This window comes from Leptidea sinapis, chromosome Z, assembly GCF_905404315.1.
Source record: "Leptidea sinapis chromosome Z, ilLepSina1.1, whole genome shotgun sequence".
In the NCBI taxonomy this organism is placed as follows: Eukaryota; Metazoa; Arthropoda; class Insecta; order Lepidoptera; family Pieridae; genus Leptidea; species Leptidea sinapis.
Window position 1 is genome coordinate 11531180 of NC_066312.1, and position 22314 is coordinate 11553493.

The window sequence follows — 22314 nt, forward strand, 5'->3', positions numbered from 1 at the left end:
AACTGTCTATTCTATAAATATTTCTATAGGTATATAATATTAGTATTAATATTTCTATATATAGGTTTGAAGTTGCCCGTTGCTTTGAAAAGAAACAAAAAAAGTCTTTGATAAAAGTTATTATATAAGTTATAGACTTACGGCCGTTCCCAATATACTATCTACAGATAGAGATAAATTACTATCGTCTACTGTAAGTAATTAGCTGTCAATTATCTGAAGCTGTCCCAATTTACCCGATAAGTCATTGTTATCGCCTTATATTGTGACGCGTGAATTGCAATTTCCATACAAACTTCCATACTTTCTAACTTGGTAAGCTATACGTCGTCCCAGGCAGCGTGTACGGATAAGATGAGTTATCGTCGATAAGTTTATTAGGACAGAAAAGTCAACGATAGTTACGATTTTATATCTCAAGTAGGTCACAACCGGAGATAGACTGAATATTGGCAATGGCCGTATGACAGCTGTGAGACGTCGAAAAAAATTGAGACAATCTGTTCCAAATTTAACCCCTTTCATATTTCTATTAAAAAAATATCCAAATAAATTTATATTCTATAATGAAAATCGATTTCATTTATTAAATAAAATAAAAGAGTATATTATTGTTTCTCTCTAAATTTACTGTACAGTAAAATGACAAATTATTTAAATTTTCAGTATTAATTATTAAGTTTATAATTCAATGAACTATGTAAGTTTAATTTTTGAAAACTGATATTTTAGTTTAGTTTGGCTTCCAGAAACTGATTAACAACATAATTATTACCATCGGCACGGTCATCCAAAACTGTTCTCTTTGTCGTCATTCTAATTTTATTTTTCATATCATTAGCTTTTTCCTTGAATTGCCTTTTGCCTTTTTCTTGATTATTCTTAAGATTTTTTTCTATTATTCATCCTCTCAGCTGACGTTTGGCTCATTGCGATCCAGGTCTTATTTACAAAATAATACTATTAAGGTCTAAAACACTCGTGCGGGCTTACTCATGAATGCAAAATTAAGAGTATTCAATTAATGTAAGATTTAGTGCCACAGATTGACAAACATAATGTACTGATAAACATACGCCTATGAGCTAAAATCAGACATTTATTGCTCAACCTATTATAGGAGTGTTATAAAAACACAAAATCAGTCCAGTAATTTCTTAGAAAATCGCGTGCAAATATTAGTAGTACAGTGGGGCATCTGAGGAGTATACAGTAAAAGACCTAGTATAAGGTCCAATTGAATGCAAGACCCATATAGCCCAGTGGTTAGTGACCCTGCCTACTGAGCTAGAAGTCCCGGGTTCGAATCCTCCCAAATATTTATATTATGATGATTATGGATGTTTGTTTCCGAGTCGGAGAGTATGGAGATGGATATATTGTACTGTATTGTCTTGTACCCATAGTACAGGCTATGTCTAGTTTGGGGCAAGATAATTTATGTAAATGTGTGTCAATATTAAATTAAATCACATTAATTATTATCAATGTGCATGCACCTTTACTTTTATCCATTTTGACTGCTTTATTGTCAGCAGGTGGCGAGGAGGACGAGAGACAATACAACAGATTATAGATAGCCGGCGCAGCGGACAGACCGATCATTTTAGTGACGTAATAGTGATGTGAAGTACAGGCACACACTTTAAAAACCAGTAGCGTTAGCAACACTATTGGGTGAATATTAATACGCGTTTTATTATTATCGCTACATTGAAAAGAAACGGTGGTAAAATTTAATCAAAACAGCTGTGGCCTATACTTTTAAAATTAGCAAAAGTATTCCTGGTTGTAAATACTACAGTATCAAAGTCGAACCAAAACATATTTTTTCTGGAACTAAAAGTTTTATAGATACTCATATATTTAATAAATCAGTGCCGTGCCGTATCAAAGTCGTAATTTTTTTCTTTTAAGTAAATAAACACTACGATAAAAAAAAATTTGCAATAACATTTGCAACTTTGTAGTACTTACATAAGTATCTGGTAATGGGGGCCAAATTCGAGTTTTTGTAAAACGTTTTCTTAAACTTTGAAAAGGTTACAATTTTTTACCCAGGGTTGTAATTAACTTTTCCACAGTTTCTATACGGGATCAGATGATTTATTTATATAATAAATACACCTATTTTAACTGATTAGAAACGCAATTTTAATAATAAAAATTATTTTTTGTTATTTTATCACAAGTTCGTATAGAATGTTAGTTTCAGTGTTTTGTTTATTTGTAAAAATGGGAATGTTACGTCCGGGCGGTACTTGTCTTTGACTTTTTCGTCTGCTATCAGCAGCTATATTTTTTTAATGAAAATTAGTGACAATACGAGCAAACTGTCACCTCATGATTGTGATAAGCCCTGTCCACAAGAACGCGGTATCTTTTAAGAGTCTTAAATTGAGTCAGATATTCTGAGTTGCCATCAAAATGATTGCGCTAGTGACTATGAGACAGGATGTTAAATGTCTTTAGCCCTTCAAAACTTGACGGCAGGAAAAGTTGCCGGTCAGATAATCATCTTACAGATATACTTTACAAAGAATTGGTAAACGACCTACGTCATGTATCTCTACAAATCGCTTATGATATTTATTTTATAGGCTTTTTAGGACTTAATGATCAGTGACGGTCTATATCATACATGGGGCACACTAAACTTTTTGCACGTCTAGCAAATGGGAACTATTTGAATGTCGAATGTTATATTTTTCGAAACATAATAAAGAAACAAAAATTTAAAAAGAAACAATTGGCTATGTACGCAACGAAAATGAAATTAAGTCGATAAGTAAGATTTTAGAGCGATTGTTGGATCCCTCATGTGATCCCTTGTGAATGGGTGTTTGAAGATGAGAACAGGCCAACAAATGGTGAGGCAGGCTCGAAAGGTTGGTAAAAAAATGATCGCATTTTTTTTCTCGGCTACGCGTCCCATCTACACAATTCCATTTGAAGATTAAAAAAGTATTATTGCCGAGTGGTATTCTACCATTTGTTTACCCAGGGTGTTAAAAAAGGTTCGCGAAAGACGACCAAAAATTCGCGTTCTCCTACATCATGACAACGCTTCTTTACACACGGCCAACAAAACAAAGTCATTTTTAGCTTCCAAAAAAATGCAACTCGGTGACCTGCGTCCTATATATACGGACATATCATTCGCAGTCTGATAGCGGAACGGCAAAGGTGTGCTTAAACACAAGCACACTTTTCTCCTTAGTCGAGTGTTAACTGCCATTGTCCGAATTGGCTTCTAAATTCAATATACGTATCGTAAACTGAATATTTTACATTGCTGCTTATTGACCAAGAATATTTTAAACAACTGGAGTAATTGCGGCAATGTATAGATATAACAGTCGAAGCTTAATAGGGTGTAATTTGTGGCATGTTTCTTATTTCGGCTTTGTTTTTATACGACGTATTCTGTTTATATGAATAGATCTACATCGTTTATTGTATTATTATTTCGTTCATTAACGGCCGTTCCCAATATTCAGTCTATCTCTTACCTGAGATAAAAATCGTAAGTATCGTTGACTTTTCTGTCCCAATAAACTTATCAACGGTAACTCACCTTATCCGTACACGCTGTCTGTTAATGGGACGACGTATAGCTTACCAGCGATAGAAGTTTGTATGAAAATTGCATTTCACGCGTCCCAATATAAGGCGATAAGAATGACTTCTCGGGTATATTGGGACAGCTTCAGATTATTGACAGCTAATTACTGACAATAGAAGGTAGTAAGTTATCGCTATCTGTGGATAGTAAATTTTCAAATTGCAAATGTTCTTTACCCTGGCTTTGTGGGTTCATTGTTACGATTTAAAATATATAAAGCAAGTCTGTGAGAACTACCCGAAACCATTAACATTTGACAATTGGACACTATTATTCTGTCTAACTTTAATTATCAGCTTCATCCCAATACAAACATGAAAAGTAATAAAGCCTATTAAAACTAGCATGTTATTTTAATACGAACTGAATTTCCGGAGCATCACGTCAATCACCGTGCACAGAGAGCTTTTAGCCATTAATTGAATTCAACATATACGACAGGATACAAAAATTAATTACTTTGCGCTAAGTGATGGGTGATGTCGAGGCCCTGTGGTAAAACATTAATTAATACGTAAATGAAATAAATTGATGGAGCAGCGTGTGACCGCAGCAATAACTTTTATCTACAGTACTTTTATTATAAAGAGGAAAGACTTGATTATTTGTTGGCATTGAATAGGCTGCAAAACTACTCAACCTATTTAAAAAATATTTCACGGTTGGGAAGCTACACTATTCCCGGGTGTTATATTTAAAAATAATAGGAATCCTTAAGGCGTAGAGACTTGAAATTTGGTATATTATATAATATTCATTTCGCCGTGTAGAGGTCAGCTAAGAAAATAATTTACGAAATTGCACCGGCAAGGGTTTTTTTTATTATGAACAGAACAAGGGCAGCGAATATAATAGATACATAACTATGTCAAATTCTCGAATTCTGTTAGCGCTGAACTACGTAAATTTAACTTGCAAAGTCTTGATAAGCGATGATGGGATCTGATATGTGTCTCATATATAAATGGTGATATGGATAGCACCTAATCAGCATGATAAAGTGCCAACACAATCTCTGCGTATTTCATAACTATTTTCAATCGATTCCTCAAATAATAAAACAGTTTAACAAAACATGTTAGCAAAACAGTCCGTCCGCTGCACCTGTTTTTGTTTCATTTCAAAAATGAGTTTCGACGAAGTGCATCCAGCTTTTTGTATTTATTTTTATGATCTACCAATGCTATATCCCAAAGAACCGGTGTTTCTGTTATCAGTTGTATAAAAACAAAGTATTTTCTTTATTCCACTCCATCACAAACAAACCAAGTAGAATTATCGCTAGCTACGAATGATAAGTACGTCTTCATCCAGTGAACGCTAGCAAATTATGCGTTAATTTCCCTCCCCGCAGGCAAACGCGAGTGATGTTATCCATTTCTTGCGGTAAACATGTTAAGATGTTTTATTTAACAAAACTAAACAGTTTTGCCACGCCCCTAATCTGCTTATAAAGCATGTTTTTGTGTTAACAAACACAAAAACGACGCAGCGGACGCGTGATACCTTATTTTTGACCATTACACGTTTGAATGACTTCCCCCGATATCAATGTAACTGTAGCTATGTGTGTGTCTTACTAGTGGGAGGCTCCTTTGCACCGGATGAGTTTCAATTGATATCGAATCAAAACTCCGGTGGTATGCCTATCTATTTCTATGGTATGGGTATTTATGAAATACTTACATCTTTCAGTGACGGTTGACTTTCTCCAGGCTTAAATAATTTTCCAATATTGACACCAATGGCTCTTCCAAACACTACAGTATCAAGGATTGAGTTGGCTCCCAATCTGTTGGCTCCGTGACAGTTGCTAACAGCTTCTCCAGCTGCATGAAGACCCGGTATAATTTCATCTTTTCCATTCTTATATATTATTGCCTGATGTTAGAAGAAATGGTCTGTTACTAAATTAAATATAAATAACAAAAAAAAAAAACAATAGAATTCAAAAAAAAAAAATCTAAAACACTATAATATGCACTAAAAAGTAAAAAATCTACTCCTACTCACTCTCAAGTATAACTTTATAAAAAAAATTATTAAAAGACAATCGGTGTCCTCCCGCCGCGGCCCCACCCTTGCCTTTCGCCTTGTCTCATTGCCCGTGCGACACAAGCACATGTCACCTACAACTATGCATATAATTACAAACCTACCATGGCTGACACCAACTCCAGAAATAACAATAATAATTGTAACTAGAGTTAGATTGATTACATTGTATAATTATACGCAATTATTTTTTACTTTTTAGTGCATATTATATCTATGGTTTTGAAATAGTTTTTTTTCGTCCATTTGTCGCGCACATACATAAACAAATTTAAGACATGTTATATGGTCCTCTCATGGATGCCATCAAAAACGGTTCACCAAGTCGAAAGTTCTGAGGTAACAAACACAAAAAAGTAAAATACCGTCGAATTGAGACCTCCTCCTATTTTGAAGTCGGCTTAAAATCAGCACAGATAATTATAATCGCAACCTGATCAGCAAGGCAGAAACTCAAGGAATTCGGCAGGATTTTACTCCAATAACGGTTACATTAAACAACAAACATTGTTTTAATGACTAGGCAACAATGGGTATCCACAAAAGTCTTATAATTAAACTATATGTAAAAACATACTCCAAGTTCTTTAAGGTATATTGTTATGAAGCGAAGACACGTTTCATTGCAGATAAAATTATAAACAGAAATAATAAAATAAAAGAAACTTGAAACATAATTAATAATGAAACAGGTGGGTAAAGTTGCCGTAACACTTCTATGTTTTAAATATTAAAAATCGTGTTATTAATTCAGAAATAGAAATTGCAAATGAATTCGCCTTAACCTGTAGCAATAGCTATTCCGCAGGGTTCTATTCTATTCTGTTTATTTTATATATTAACAATTTACCTTATGTGGTAGATGATAGCTGTGAGATCGCATTGTTTGCTGATGATACTTCACTTATTTTTAAAGTGGTTCACGTTCACTGACGTGCAGATATTCATGACCAGGTAAAAAATGCATTCTCAAAGATAATGTGTTGGTTTGAGACGAATAATTTGCATTTAAACAGTAACATAAAGTGTTTAGGGTTCATTACACCAAACACAGCGGAGATACAAACCAACGTACTTATAAATGACCAGATATTGGAACACTACGGTCTTCTTGGGTATCCCGGTAGATTGAAAGGTTCAGTGGGGTCCACATATTGTCTAGCCGTTAAAAAGATTAGAGAGTACACGAATGTTGCTACCGCTAGATTAGTGTACTTCAGTTATTTCCACAACATCATGACATACGGTTTTTTGGTGTGAGGGTCATGCTGATGACATTGATTTTGCTCTGCAAAAGAGACATGTCATAACGCTATGTCACTGAACTCCTCCCTGACGGCTGGACCGATTTTGATGAAATTTTCTGTGTGAGTTCAAGGGGATTCGAGGATGGTTTAGATAATTGAACTACCTCCTAAACTAAGATTGGTGTGTGTCTTCAGGTGGATTCGAGATTGGTTTAGATTCTCAATACCGTCCATATAATATTATTCTCCTGCTCATGTGTATGTTAGTGAACTCCTCCTAACGGCTGGACCGATTTTTCAAATTTAAGACGTGTGTACAGGACAACTTCTGTTGGATCCACTAGTAATGCTATATATCAGCTTGGTTATAGACAGTCACTCAAACAAAAATTAAAAAAAAATATTATGTGTGTTCATTGTCAGTTTCAAAATTTAATATACATTCACAAAAATCGTCAACTTTTTGCTCTAAATAGTTATTTTCATTATTAAAACTAGAAATAAGGGATTGCTTGTAAATAATTCTAGTCGGCTTAATAAGATGCATAAGAACTTTAAGGGTAAATGTTATACACTTTTGTAATAAAGACCCAGCCGCTCTTCAGGCAGTATCTCTAAATAAATTTAAATGCTTTATTAAAAAATGGCTCTGTCGTAAATCCTACTACTTCACAGTTGAACATAATATATATAAGTGATCGGACAGCCTGGGACTAGATTATGATTATTTTATAGCATTAACAATGACAGTACAATATTGTATATCTTATTACAATATTGTATATTTTATTAAAAAAGAATGCTGGGAGAGTTTCTTGCGCTTCTCTCTCAGAGCGCCAATTTTTTCCGAAGCGGTAGTAGTATGTAATTTATTAGAAATGACATCATAATGAATTGTAAAGGAATCAATTTTGGGAAAATAAATGCTTTTTAAGCATAAAAGATGCCAAGATACGGGAACAAACTAGTGATTATAAAAAAGCGATGATTGGGAAGACGTAATGTACTGATAACTAAGAATCTTACAGGGAATGTCCATGAAACAAATAATCTAAAATAACATTTAGAAAATAGAAATAGCTATTTAAATTTTGTGATGACATGTTAGGAGTTAAAGTATGAAATTGCCGATTTGTACTGAAAAACTCATTTTCATTTTAATTTAACATATGTATTTAATAAAATAATACGATTATTATATATACATTGCTGCCATCTAATAGGAAGGTGCTCAACACGCGTTTCTTGCTGCACATCAGTCAAATCACGAGACACCCATTTTTCATATTTATTTAATAAAATAAATCAATAGATTTGACGCAAATGATTCAATATTATTGGTAGGGTAATGTTAAACAATGCCGCTTAATCCTGGGTAGTTTGGCTCAGATCGGATTCTACCATTTCTTCCAATTCACCTGTGTGCCACCTAATTTCCAAGAGGTTCGTTCTTCAAAGTTTCCATCACGAATGAGTCTAAACCAAAATCGCACAGTGCGTTCATTAGCAGTCCTCCAAACGCAACACTGATATTTCGAGCTGTTTCTGCCGCATTAGCTCCGCGTCGGAACTCGTATTCAAAAATAATTCGAATTTTCGAAGTATCCATCTTTCTTGTCTAAGCTGACTAATAAGAAAAGAACAAATCTCACATTCGATAAACGAATATTGTACATTTTTTAAAAGAAGAACTACATAGGTACCATTTGAAAAAAGTTTCACTAAAAATCTCAAACCATAAAGGTTCTATGTCAATTCGAAGTACCTATTACAATAAAACTTCAACCCCTATTATCAATTCACCATTTAATATGTTTATGAAATAGTATTAGAAACTTAAAGACAAACATTAACTAATACTATAAGCGAAGACCGGAATGCAAGCATGAATGCTTCAGATACTCGCCAGCCCTACTGTTGTTAGTGAAACCTTAGTCAGTCTAGCGACAAGCAAATTATCAAATTAGTATCGATCAACAGGCACAGAGTGTATATATCGGCGTCATATTTAGTTAAGTCTCTCTCGTAATAACCCTCGCCAATAGGGTGACAGAGCGGAAGTTCTCTAAGGTAAGATAAGGTTATTATATTTAAGGTTCAGTGGATAAGTTTATCGTAACTGATTGCCGTCTGTTTATTAAATATCCAATACCTAAAATGTTATTATAATAAAAGGCAAAATAAAGAAAAGATAAAATAAACAGACCATATTTACTTATTACACAGAAGAGTCCTTAATCGTAGATTCTTTTTCTCGTAGATTTATAAAAAAATCTCTTCAGGCTGTTTTGAATTATTGAACAGAGCTACTTGCTCTTTAATCTGATTGATTATCCTCACACTGTGAGTCGTAGTGTGGATGTCGTGACAACCCTTCTCGTAAGGTTGACGGATTGGGCTTGGTTGCTTATGCAACAGGAACTCGGTGAGTAGGTGATTTGTTTTCCGCCTATACGGTCAACTGTACTACGGCTAGAGCTTCCACTAACTGCGACGCAACTGAACCTTGATGATAAAAGTCCGATTTTCGGCTATGTTGCCCACGTTGAATGGCTGCCATCATTGCAATCAACCACGATGAATTTCAAGCTCACAGATCGTGAGTACCATGGACGCAAACGAGCCATTCAAAAAAACAAACATTCTTTTGTAATAAAATTAAAATTTCTCAGCGTACACATTCAACTTCAAACCACTAGAACATACAAAAGTATGCGCGTCTATCAAACCACGTAAATAAGTATGTACAGGTGCCACACTGCAGCGTTAAGAGCACCGATACTGCAAAAAAGAATGAAAAAATCAGCTAACGTCGCGCCTCACGATGCTCGACGCCTGCTCCGTAGAAGCTACGCATCATGCCAGACTAAGCAGCAAATGAACTCTCCACTTTGTGGCACTTGGAGCCAGTGGCACACCGTTGGATCCATTAAACATAAAACTATAAAAAATTCATTAAAACTTATTTCATAAAATGCAATAAACACGTAAACACTATGTAGTTTAACATCGTGTCATGTTACGTTATCTTCTCGTTCGGTCAAAACTGGACCCCTATTGCCAAAATCGAAATACGAAGTTTCGGTTGACGAATCCGTATATTTTCAAAAAAATCAGCATACGTTGCGCCCAGTCGTAAAAACTTATTACGCGTCAGTAAATTTACTACTATGACTTACAGAAAATACAATCACAAAATAGCAACTCACTGAACAATTTAATTCTCATAGGTGTTGCTACAAGTAAGTGCTGAACACTCATTGGACAAGGTGTCTTTTTATTTACTAACACAAAAGTTAAGTCTAAAATATTGACAGTAGTATAAAGTTATTTTCACAAAAATGAATTTCTTATAAATTCAGTATTTTTGTAACTCTTGCGGGCTTTGCGCTGCAAACATGAATAGCTTGCAGATTTTTTTCCTACTTCTTGACACGTCTTTATATTATAATATTAGAACCTATGTGTTATTCTGATGTGTAAGCTATATAATTTTAATGTTTCATTAATCCATTTAGTAGTTTTTGCGTGAAGAAGTAACAAATATACATTATTATTTTAGTAGGATAGAATTAACGAATATGGCTGTATGAGTTCCTACCCTTTGCCTGTCCTAATAATGGACGAAGAAACCAAAAACGGGATGGTACAGAAACATGACGCCAGAAGACCTTTACGGAAAGATCCGTAAAGGTCTTCTGGTTCCGTCGTCCAGATACATCGTAGTCACGCTTAAAGAAGTTTTACTTCAAAAATTATTATAGTGGTCACATTTTCTGTTTTTTATGAGATTTCGTATTTACGAGTAATTTAGTCAACAAAACCATATTTTGGATTAAAAAATATCTTTTTACCACCCTTTATTAAATTATAAATTAAGAATCTTTTTCTGTCACAAACAGAGGAGGTCTCATTGTACCTATTAATAGCCCGGTACACAAACATTTTACTAATACCAAGCGTATGGAGAGTTATAAAAATTGCATAATTGGCTCCATACCTACTTTGTTATGGAATCACAGCGATTCGGTTCTCTTTATCAGCCCACTCCATTTTAATATCGCAAAATATTGTACAATCTATTATCGCCAAAATGAGAAAACTCAATGATCAATCATATAAAAAGACAGATTCCAAATTCAAATTTAGTATTTTGTTTATTTTTAATTGTAACAGTTTTTATGGCCAGACTAAGTAGTTATGCAGGAGACTTAGAAAATAATTAAACTATTTGCCAGTTATCTCTTCCGTTGCTGTGAATCGAGAGCTACATCAGAAATATTGCAACGCGCCGATTTGTAACTTAATACAAGATTGGTAACATTATACGAGATTGAATAGTCTTTTTTATTATTTTTAACGTCAATCTAAAAAAAGAAAAGGCAGTGTTTGGGGACTGCCGACAGAATTGAAAACTAAGTAACTTGTTAAATATATTGTTTAGCTATAAGATTATTATTTTTGGTATCATATAGGTTTTGGAAAGCGTTATCACTTCAATAATAATAATTTTAATAAATATTGACACACTTTTACACAAATTATCTTGCCCCAAACTAGGCATAGCCTGTACTACGGGTACAAGACAACGATATATTTAATACAATATACTTACTTAAACATACATAAATACTTATAAACATCCATGACTCGGAACCAAACATTCATATTCATAATATAAATGTTTGCACTACCGGCATTCGAACCCGGGACCTCTAGCTCAATAGTCGACAAGGTGTCAAGGTGTAGAGTAGATAACTATAGAGCAAAAATTACCTCTCCTTTATAATTAATAGCAATTCCACCCATGGTATAATGTACGGTTGGGATGACGGGAACCGGCTGAGTGTATACATCGGTACCGGTGAAGGTGTAAGCTGTTTCGGATATTCCCGGCAACTTTTCCTTAATTGTTTGAGCCGGAAGATGATGGAGCTGAAGAAAGATATGGTCCTTCTTTGGACCTACACCTCTACCTAAAACAAAACATGTGAAAAATTACTAAAATTAAATTATTGTAAGGGTCATCAAAATTTTTTCAACTTGTAATGTCAATATTCGTCACTCAAGCGGTTGGTCGCGGGTTCGTATCCGTGTATCAATTTAATTTAAATAATCCCAGAAGTGAGGATATCCCTCACTTTGAAAAAAACAAACTGTTTATATCATTTTTATTTAAATGTTCGATAGTTCTTTTTGTTTTGTTATGACAAAGTAGTACAACTCATTACGTCCGCAATAAGAGTACAAACACGTTCTAATTTTTTTTCTTAATTTTCTTTGGAAAAATTACAAATTTATTAATTTACTTTCATTTCAAATCTATCAATCAATAAATTTTATTGACCTATGAGTCTCACTTAGCAGCAGGTAACCACTCCATTTCAACAATATGGCTACGCTGGAGTTGTTTTTAGATTTACAGGGAACATTTTTAACAGGGAAGTGTAAAGCGCGTGCACCTTTCTAAAAGGCTGGCAACGCTCCTGTGGTTCCTTTGGTATTGCAAGAGAATGTGGCAGCGGTGATCACTTAATATCAGGCGATCCACACGGTTGTCCTCCTCTTCAGAGGTAATATTTTTCTTGCCTCAAACAGCGTCTGGCACCCGTGGCAAAGCGATGAGTATGTCTGGTGGGATTTGGCTCCTGGTATCTACCCGAACAACTCTTCTGAGCAGTTCTCATGATAAGAATAGAAAAATAGAAGATGCAGAGAACCCACATCTCTCCGCAAGGCCGAAGAATCAAGCCGATCGGAGACGACTTGATCGTCGACGGATCGAGCCGCGCTTCGGGGAAATAGAAGAAGCGATACCAGGTAAGCGCCCGCTCCTAGGTGAGAAAGAAACTTATTATACCGATTAGTTCGATACAAACGTCACGATAAGTATGTATATCATTCGTCGTTTGTACAAAACGTATTAATGTCCTGTGTGCTAAACAAATAACAGAGTACTAAACGGTGGTCTCATGCCTTTGCCATATGGCAACGTCAGCAAACTAGAGGTTTAATACCTTGCCGAATCTCCGTAGCCATTGACCGCGATACAACATCTCTACTCGCCAAGTCCTTCGCTTTGGGAGCATATTTTTCCATGAATCTTACACCTTCGCTATTCACGAGGTAACCACCTTCTCCACGACAACCTTCGGTCATCAAGCATCCGGAACCATACATTCCTAAAAACCAAGAAATTAATGCGTTTCATTTAATCTTTATTTCTTTAAATATTTTGGGATAGTTATACGTATGTCGTTTTATTCTGCCCCTCTCAAACAGTTAGAGATTGAAATGTATTTAAAACATAAATATAAAATATAATTCGATAATAAGAATGTTCAAGTTCCAAGAGTTGATTGATCTGTTTGAGAAAAATGACGTATGTCCAAATTGATTTTTTGTGAAGGCAGACAAGAATCAGTACAATTATTTGTAATATATATCCGATGAAATTTTTAATCTAATCATCACTTATGATATATATGATAGATTATTGACAACAATCCTATTCAACTCCTCCAACTAAAGCTCAACCTTTTCCGAACTGTTGGTAAATCGAAAAAAATATAACTTCCATTTTATATTTGATCAAAATTAGTAAAGTGATTTTGATTTCATTTAATTTCCTTACGATGATTGAAAAACTTACAAATGACCAGCCTTATCAGAGTGGTTCTGTATTTACACATCAAATAAAAAAAAATAGCGAGCACGTTATTTAATAACTTTGAAAGGGCTGCCCTTCTTTTAATTAAAGAGGAAAAAACGTGAGGATTTTCAAGGTATCCGATTCCAATGACATTGCGTTCACAGTAGTTCAAAACAGCGTTTTCAAGCATTCTAAAAGCTTCCTATTAAAAATAATATACGACGATAAATAATCTAATTTTGGTCTCAGTTCTAAAAAATTCTGTTCTATTTTCTCTAATAAATAAGCTTGTTTTGTGATAACTCACTTCATGCTTTGGATTTGACCACTAAATTCTCACCTTTGGCGTAAGTTTTAGTAGTTCTATCAGATCAAAGTTTCTTAATCTATTTCGATATACTTATCTACGTAATAATGTACTATTTTTCGTAGATTACTAACTGAAACTCTGCACAGTATCAGTAGTGTATATGTGCGTGTGTCTGTATCTCTATGAGTTATGTGATTTAGAAAATTCTTTCGCATTTTAAAAAATCGAAACAAAGAATTGACTTTATTTTATTAAACACTTTCTTGATGTACATACCTAAATATGTCTGATTAGGATTACCGGCATGAGAACCTTATTCTATGGCATTCACACACATCTAATACATATTTTTCATTATTTTACGTAGCATGTGAATACCAATGACATTGAAAAGTAGACTTACTTCCTCCTAAAATACCTTTGATAAAATTCAGTACTCATAGGTATTCTCTTGGTTTCAAAGATTTAGGCCTCATTTAGTGCTCGACCAATGGTCAGCGCTGACGTCGGTCAAGCGTAACTATAACACTAAAAATTATGATCGCATTTTGTCCAGCGCTGATGAATTGCTACATCGCGCTGACGAGAATTGTCAGTCGAGCTCATTGCATTGGCGTACGTCGCACGTCCGTCCGCTGACCCACTATGGCGATAAATTACAGACAGTACGCACATTCGTAACATCATAAACATGTAATAAGAATAATATTCTTTATTAAAAGGTAAAAACCCAATACAACCTAATACATTTAAAGTAAAATTAAATAAAAATAAATAATTAGAAATTGCCGATGGCAATAAGCTATACATTATTCACATTTTGTCGTCAGTCGTTATGCTCAGTCGAATTGGTCGTACCCATTTGGTACCTGTTGTATCAGGGCTATTTATTATTCGCCTCCCAGTGCACTGAGTGCCACTGGGAGAAAATGGAACAGTTCAGAACCTCTAGAGGTACGTAAACGATTCCAAAAGATGCTGTTCGTGATCATATGATCCCGAAGAAGGCCGGTACTCCGGCCTTAGCAAACATGTCCGACGCGCTGCAGTACCGTGGCAACTTCATCAGGATACGATACGCGTCATTGTATTGCACCCTGTTGTTGTTGACAGCACGCGTAGTTAACTTGACCCAAAGTTGACATGTATAGAAACATACACTACATACAATTGTACACGCGCAATCAATTTGCTATCAGGTGAGCACAAAACAGAACATCGACAGGGCGTACGGCTACGCGCTATGCTCAACCAACGTCAGCGTTGCCGTTGTCAGTCGTTGTTCTGTAGATAATAAAAAAAAACTGTTTTATAGGAATTTGCCAATAATATTTCAAAACATCAAGAATTATTTCGTAACGTTGTTGTTATAATGAAATTGTTTCACAGCAGAACTGTCAAAACGTGCGTTAATAAATTCTCTCACAGAAAATATGTCCATACAAAACAAATATTGGAAATAAAAATAATTATGGGCCCTAAATCGAAATAAAAAGTATCATATCTCTCAGGTTGGACTTAACTGCACTCCATGAAGTTATCCCCATTTAAATCCGTTCATTAGTTTAGGAGTTCATCGCGGACAAACAACGTGTCACGTTATTTATATATATTAAGGTAGGTAATTATATATCTAGATGTGTCTGAGTAAAAGACTAAGATCAAAACAATTAAAACTAAGACAAAAACAAACAACAAAAACCAACAGAAAAACTACCACTCTTCTCATCTCTTTCATTTGTGATTTGGGAACTCTGAATTATGAATCAGATAGATCGTGTTAGCATGCTTCGGACTTTTCCATATTTAACACATTACAAGAAGTAGGTAAATTTAAATTCTATTGTTCACTATGATCACTGCGCCTTGTAAATCCTAAGTTAACAGGCTAATACAAAGTTTTCATCTTATAATTATTCATACCAGTTGGATGGAACTGAATAAATTCCATGTCTTGTAATGGCAGACCTAATCTTGAGACCATAGAACAACCGTCGCCTGTACAGGTGTGTGCTGCAGTGCAGGAGAAGAACATTCTTGGATAACCTCCTGTACAGATCACTGTATTCTTAGCCTGGAAACTATAATCGACAGTAAATAATAAATATCTATTTATTTTCTCCTCTTAAATTAGATCCTGAAGCTAAAACACTTCAGTAGTATTACGTTTTTAACAGATGGTAAATTGTGAGGAGGTGGTGTCTGATGTAGGTTGACTCTGCATTACAGATCACCAGGACCTCACTCCTAAATATAAGGGTCACATTAATGAAAATATTATACATCTGTAATAGTAGCTAGAGAAGCATTAAAAATACTAATAGATTACTTTAAACTTGTAATTTACTAGCAATATAATGCGCGTGTGTGCGTGTGTGCGTGTGTGTGTGCGTGTGTGCGCGTGTGTGTGTGTGTGTGTGTGTGTGTGTGTGTGTGTGTGTGTGTGTGTGTGTGTGTGTGAGTGTATTATACTCTCAGTTACTATCACTGTAGAAGATTTTCAGTAGATACTGACGAAAAAGACTGAATCCCCGCGCGCTTTTTCCGTTAACTTTGTTATTTGTTATATTATAAGTACAAAGGAAAATAAATTTTCTAATAACAAAATAAGGTGAGAAATCGATAGGGGTCGTATTGACTTTGTCTTTGGGCCATATTATGTACTATCGATGAGTCATGGCGTTACTGGTCATTTGTCCATAATCCATATGGGATGGGTAGCGAGTGGTTAAGTAGAGAGTTGTCTAAGGCCACGTCAACGCATAACGATCTATGTCGAACCCTCATTGTGAGAGAATTGTATTAATATAAAAAGAAGTAGTCGTCTATCACGCACGTCCATCGTATTCACGGGATCACAACAGCCTCAGAGCATTCCGCTGATATCGTAACAAAACAACTGGCCCGCATTGAAACTCTTGTGTATGTACGGTGTCACTCACACAAGTATACGTTGCTGCTATTCTTAACAAGTATGCTGTGGTACTATGGGCTTGCTGACACATCCCAGTACATCTATTTACCATTGACAGTTTTCGCATGTAAGCGAAGAAGAGAAAAAAAAAACAATTTTTATATTCAGGGAAAATGTGTACCTAGGATGTAGTGTTTGTGTGAAACCGTGAAAAGTTATAGTAGGAATGGTATACGGTGCAACTTTATTTGACTCTCAATTGGCCATAAACAATCACCAACACTGCGGTTATATGGCGTGATGAAACTTTCAAATCATGCCCGTGCTATTATTGAAATTTGAATAATGAATGAATGAATGAAAATGAATCATATTCAAATTCAAAACTACAAACTTACCGGTGTAGACTGGTATCGTCCATGTCAAATGCAAGAGCTCCAACGATGGCATTGTCTTGCATTAACAGATCGAGCACGAAGAACTCCGTGAAATGCTTAACATGATCGAACTTCGTTGAGTAACCATACAACGTGTGAAGGAGGGAGTGTCCGGTGCTGTAACAAAACCCTCAGAAAAAGACGTGTCTAAATGATTTTTGGGACATTTTAAAAAAAAAATGAGTGCGCCGTTTTACGCGCGTAAAATATTAATTTTGTATAAAATTCCTATTAAATTATTAAAACTTGCGTGTGACATTGTTAACTTATTTAGTAATACGGCTTTACTAACGATTTATCGATGTGAGTACCGACTAGTTTCGGACCATTCGGAGGTCCTTTATCAGGGTGAGTGTAGTGGGTTCGCGATAAAGTTCCGTCTCTTACTGCGGACTTGTCCTCGTAGTGCGCGGCTGGACAGGCCACCAGACGAGCACGCCATCACTGACACTATGTCACTATTGGTGTCCTCGGGTGCACAAAATGTACACACGTATTAACACAGAATGGTCCGCAACTAGTCAGTACCCAGACCGATAAATCGTGAGTAAAGCTGTATTACTAAATAAAATTGTTGCTATTGCTGATGACTACGAAATAAGCACATGGTACCATTATCTAATATTAACACATTATCTTTTTATGAGAGTAAGTGACGAGACGAGCAAAATGTTCACCCGATGCTAAGTGGTCTCGACACTTGAGACAGACGATATAAAGTATTTTTTTATAAGAGGGGCAAACGGGCAAGAGGCTTAAGAGGAGACGTGATGGGGAGTGATGAAGCAACAGCCCATGGGGATTCAAAAGGGTCAAGAGATGCGTTGCCGACCTTTGAGGTGGGAGTATGCTCTTTTCTTGAGGGTCCCAAAGCCCTATCGGTAAAGTGGCTGTGCGATGCAAAAAATTTCTTCAAATCGCGCGGTTGTTGAATGCCAGACATCAAAGTATTGCGGGTAGTTTTCTATTCTATAATGTTCAAACCAAAACACAACATTGATTCGACAATTCGTAACCTGGCAAAATATTAACAAGCTACAAAGTAAAAATCCTATGCATGCAAATAGTGTATAGAGCCACAGTCTTCAATAAAATTAGTGATTAGATAAGAAAAACACATCATAAATATGGTAGTGGTTTACATATATTTTCATTAATACCATATGAACATACAGTAACAATCTATATTATGTATGCTAATAAATGGATAGACTGCTTTTAGTTCGGTTATACTGCGAGAGCTACTAAAACGATCGCAATGAGTTACAGCGTATTTCTGAGAAGGTTTTAGTATATGATATGTTGCTACTAATACCAGTGGGAGGCTAGTTTGCACAGGATGCCGGCCAGTTTATGGGTGCCATAACGGCGCCTATTTATACCGTGAAGCAGTAACGTGGAAGCATTACTGTGTTTCGGTCTGAAGGGCGCCGTAGCTAGTGAAATAACTGGCCAAATGAGACTTTACATCTTATGTCTCAAGGTGACGAGCGCAATTGTAGTGCCGCTCAGAATTTTTGGGATTTCAAGAATCCTGAGCGGCACTGCATTAAAATGGGTAGGGCGTATCAATTACCATCAGCTGAACGTCCTGCTCGTCTCACCCCTTATTTTCACAGAAAAAAACTTATCTCTTGTATTAAAATTATCGATATCCGATTGTGTATCGTACCAGATCACTAATCATTCATAAAAAAATTGGCAAGTAAAGATTTAAGAGGCGTAATCATGGTAATGGAATGTTAATGTTACCACTTTTGGTAACGAGTTAAATTAAAATATTTTTAATGCAGATGAATTAATCTAAATGTTCAGACATCAGAAAAAGACAAATGCAAAAGGGAGCAAACTCTCCCTCACCCTATCATAAAGATAGCTAGCTCAAAAGAAAACATCCACTCCCCCACCCAAGGATCTACCGGTTCCTTGGATACCATGATGCCTAACCAGTCCCGTCCATAACTGTTAGGCCGGTTAAGTATTGAGCTGGTGCTCTGTGAGTTTGTGTGTCTTGAAGAGGTCAGTTGGAGTAATTAAAAGCTTTGGCTATGGGGTGCTGAGGCCCGCAACTTTCACATTTTTTGTCACAATGGAGAATGAGACGAAGGTTTACAATGTAAAAAATAATTACTGTATCCCCTCGTTTACACCACGAAACAAGTCAAAAACTTGTTTTATACAAAACTTAGTAGTAGAATAGTAGTTGTCAAACATAATTATTTGTTTTAAACATGTATTGCAAGTGTCTGAAACATACTTTCGTTCTCACTGTGTTGCCAAAAAGTCTTTATACAAGTATAAAACACATCTGTGTTTGTTCATTACATATATGTTTGAAACAATTTTTTTCGAATCTGATATTCTGACAGCGTTCACACCAACATAAAACATACATGTTTTTAACAAGTATTTATAATATGATATTTACTACAAACAAGTTTTATTCTCTATCCATGCTTGCTAGATAAATTAGTTTTATAAATTTACCGAACAGACCACATGTTTTTATAGTGGAAAAGAAGAAGATAAATTTAGTGGTCAAAGAAAAAAACTTTATTAGCAATATTTATCTCGGCTTACATTAAGATACTTTTTCTTTTTATTCTTTCAATACTTTCAAAATCGTCTCGCAAGCATCAGTAATGCATTGACTACTTTTTTATCCGATGCAAATACAAAGAAGAATATGAATGACCAGTAGCTAGAAATCTCAAACAAACAACCAACAAAATAAACCGTGTACGCCTTCCTTAAAGGCCGGCAACGTTCCTGTGATTCCTTTGGTGTTGCAAGAGAATGTGCGCAGTGGCGATCACTTATCATACCTGGTGGTACCGTACCGTACCCGAACGCTCGTTTGTCCTCCATTTTAGATTAAAAAAATAATTGCTCTGCTGGAGTGATAGCATCACGATAATTTGTCTTCAGCTTAGAAATGTATAGTGTAATTTTTTAAGGAAAATTCTCGAAATTTACTGCTGTCATGCTAACAAAATTTCTGAATTCACTTCTGTCTTCTATTCTTAAATCCCTAAAAAATATTGGGGTTGAGCAGGTTTATAAACGATAAAGTAGATTCTGTAGATGAAGCCACAGCCTGAGATTTGAACAGAGCACACAAGATTCTGTAAACGATACGCCACTCGAACGGTTGACTCAGTTGGAAAGAGCGCTCGCACGGAACGCATCGTTCATAAAATTTGGTTTCAGTTTTATTTGTGTAATTAATACCAGAAGTGAGGGTTATCACTTTAAAAACATAGCAAATTGTTTATAAAACTTGTATTTGAAATTTGCATGCAACTTGTAAAAGACATGTATTGACTTTGGTATAAGCGAGGGGCAATGCTGTCCAATAATTAGAGGGGTGGATTCAATGTAGCTTTGTCGTGTAGTGACGTTTTCATGATTGCATTCATCCCCATCCCTCGTCAGATATTAAAATTCGACCATAGAATCGGTTCACAATAAGTGAGCTAAAATTAATTTACACACTTGTTTTTTTACACACATTACTGTGTGTGTATTTCATATTAGACGTGTATACAAACATATTTGCAAATTTGTTAAGCAAAGTTCTTCAGCAATACAGCGTCAGAAAAGAAGCTCTGCAAAATCTAGAAACAGAAAATTTTTAACTCTTGCCTCTCAGTATATTCTCAAAATATATTATGTGGAAACTAGGCACATAAGCGAATTTTCTAGAAATGTGATAAATAACACACACAAACTTGTTAATGCGCCTACTCGTCGGTTAAGTCGAGTTAGTAAGTCTTTTGTTGGGCTATTTATCTATAAGCTTTTACACCATGATCCAAGAAAATTTTCAAAACAATGTGCTAAGAAATTCAAAAAAGTCAAATAATTGAATAAAAAATTAGGCTTAAACTAAGCGCTTTTGAATCGTCATTAGAAATATTTCTTTTAAATTACTGAACTGACCATATGTTCGTAAAAAGTTGGCTATGATGTGGAAAATATTAGGTATTAGGTATGACGAAATGACTTTCATAATCATATAATTATTGTGTGGAAATAGAGCCACTTTAATAATAAATTTTACTAAAAAATAAGCCCGATTAGATTCTTGCGCAATGTGTTTTTTATGTCTGAGGCACAAATTTTCAAATGGGCGGTAGTTTAACGTACTGAAGAAGTTTTTTCAAATCCTATTTTGAATAAAAATATTTGAATTTAATATTCTATTATATATATTTCATTATTAACAATTTGCAATTTTTAAAGTGATAACCAAGATTTATGAACGATGCGTGGCTAAAAAGTCTAGTCATCAGTCTGAACAGGCGTTGCCGCCGCTATGGACGGCAGACGAATCATGATTTTGATCTCAGAACCACATGGTCAGCTATCACATTTGTCACACAACATGGTCACCTATCATATTGGCCACACAACATGGTCATCTATCATATTGGCCACACAACATGGTCACCTATCATATTGGTCACACAACATGGTCACCTATCATATTGGTCACACAACATGGTCATCTATCACATTGGTCACACAACATGGTCACCTATCATATTGGTCACACAACATGGTCACCTATCATATTGGCCACACAACATGGTCATCTATCCTATTGGTCACACAACATGGTCACCTATCATATTGGTCACACAACATGGTCACCTATCATATTGGTCACACAACATGTTCACCTATCATAATGGTCACACAACATGGTCATCTATCATATTGGTCACACAACATGGTCACCTATCATAATGGTCACACAACATGGTCACACAACATGGTCACCTATCATATTGGTCACACAACATGGTAACCTATCATATTGGTCACACAACATGGCCACCTATCATATTGGTCACACAACATGGTCACACAACATGGTCACCTATCATATTGGTCACACAATATGGTCACCTATCATAATGGTCACACAACATGGTAACCTATCATATTGGTCAGACAACATGGTCACACAACATGGTCACCTATCATATTGGTCACCTATCATATTGGTCACACAACATGGTCACCTATCATAATGGTCACACAACATGGTCATCTATCATATTGGTCA

At 35.4% G+C, this 22314-nt stretch overlaps 1 protein-coding gene across 2 annotated transcripts in view; it reads right to left on the bottom strand.

The window, feature by feature from the left end:
• Positions 1 to 22314, bottom strand: part of LOC126979046 (succinate dehydrogenase [ubiquinone] flavoprotein subunit, mitochondrial-like) — a 44392-nt gene that overhangs the window by 10940 nt on the left and 11138 nt on the right. For both annotated transcript variants that reach the window (XM_050828225.1, XM_050828226.1), the window contains exons 6-10: positions 17202 to 17357; positions 15813 to 15970; positions 12945 to 13109; positions 11704 to 11903; positions 5312 to 5506 (exon numbers count right to left, since the gene is read on the bottom strand). In XM_050828225.1, the coding sequence (XP_050684182.1) occupies positions 5312 to 5506; positions 11704 to 11903; positions 12945 to 13109; positions 15813 to 15970; positions 17202 to 17357 (874 nt within the window). The remainder of the gene's footprint in view (positions 1 to 5311; positions 5507 to 11703; positions 11904 to 12944; positions 13110 to 15812; positions 15971 to 17201; positions 17358 to 22314) is intronic.